At 39.0% G+C, this 1,581-nt stretch overlaps 1 protein-coding gene across 1 annotated transcript; it reads left to right on the plus strand.

The window, feature by feature from the left end:
* Positions 1-68: 68 nt before the first annotated feature.
* LOC102202974 (GTPase IMAP family member 4-like) lies at positions 69-1,552 on the plus strand (the record flags this gene model as incomplete). The annotated part of the gene is made up of 2 exons (XM_005755918.1): positions 69-131; positions 741-1,552. Coding segments are annotated over exons 1-2 (828 nt in total), but the record flags the coding sequence as incomplete, so codon positions are not given.
* Between the last annotated feature and the right edge of the window lie 29 nt (positions 1,553-1,581).

Raw genomic sequence — 1,581 nt, forward strand, 5'->3', positions numbered from 1 at the left:
TTTTTTTTCTGTAGGTGTGGTTTGTTTCTGTTACATAAGCTGCAGCACAGTCTTCACTTTTCAGATGAAGTATCTACACTGCAGTATTTAGGAGAGGAACAATTTCATCCCAGACATGGCCAGCAAATTTGGTAAGTCATCATTTTTAAGTTATGTTTTCAAATTTTAACTGAATATTATCCCTCATCTACAGAGAAGTCATTTTATTGACAGCAGCCATAGTTTTGAAATAACTTTGAACCCTCTAATCCTTGCTTCAAACTCTGATCGTAATTTTAAGATGTGAGGAAAAAAGGTTTTGATGTATGTCATTAAACTGAATTGAAAAAAAAGGAATTTATTTTTAATTTTTTTCAATTTCTTTCAGATTTTCCTGATTGGAGAACAATTAAAATAATACTGACAGATAGATAGATAATATGAATCAGGATTAGTTGTATCTCCTCAAAGCACAATGTTAGGGTCTTGACTAAGGGTGACTATGACCTCACAGGATTAAAAGCAGAATGATTACTTACGACCCATCTTTGTAGATGTTCAATTAACGTTTTATAATCTAAAAGACTAACCACCACATCTTGGAGTTTTGTAGATGCAAACAAATAAGCATATTTTCTGTATGTAGAAGGTGTTACATTCCAAATCAAGTCAGGTTTCTTTTAAAAGGTCTTTCAGTGTCAGCGAGTGGTGGATAAACAAGTATAATATGCATAATATATTTTCCCCACCTTTCTAAACAGAATCCAACAGGACAAATAATGAAGAGGTGCGGATTGTGATGTTGGGGAAGACTGGAAGTGGAAAGAGTGCTAGCGGAAACACCATTCTGGGTACTAAATCTTTTAAATCAATGCTATATCCCGAATCTGTGACTGTAAAGTGTTCCAAAAGAAAAGCAACAGTGGATGGACGTCACGTTGCTGTCATTGACACCCCAGGGCTGATTGATACCACAGTTGATCAAGAGGAAACAAATAAAACTGTATGCCAGTCCATCTTATATGCTTCTCCAGGACCCCACATCTTCTTGGTGGTCATGAAACTGAACAGATACACTGATGAGGAAAAGCAGGCGGTGCAAACGATTCAAAAACTCTTTGGCCCTGCAGCAGACAAATACAGCATGGTTCTCTTTACCGGTGGCGACGAACTTGAATACTCTATTGAAGAGTTCTTACACGGCAGCGCAAAACTGCAGGAACTCGTGGCCAGATATAATGGTCAGTACCACGTCTTCAATAATAAACTGGAGGAGCGCTCTCAGGTCACTGAGCTTTTCCAGAAGATTAGCGAGATAGTCCAGAAGAACGGAGGAAGCCACTACACCAACGAGATGTTCCAAGAGGCTGAGAGGGCTATTGAAGAGGAGAAACAATGCCTCTTGAGAAAGAAAGAAGAAGAAATGCAAAAAGAAATTGAAAAAATGGAGAGAGAAATGCAGGAAAGATATGAGAGAGAGAGAGAGGCGGAGAGAAAGAGGGAGAGCGAGGAGAGAGCGAGAGAGGAGAGAGAACTGGAGATGAAGTTAAAGGAAAAATTTGATAGAGAGAGAGTGGAGGAGAGAAAGAGGGAGCGAGAGGA

The sequence above is a fragment of the Pundamilia nyererei genome, unplaced genomic scaffold (assembly GCF_000239375.1).
Source record: "Pundamilia nyererei isolate P.nyererei 1_Seehausen unplaced genomic scaffold, PunNye1.0 scaffold04862, whole genome shotgun sequence".
NCBI classification, from domain to species: Eukaryota; Metazoa; Chordata; class Actinopteri; order Cichliformes; family Cichlidae; genus Pundamilia; species Pundamilia nyererei.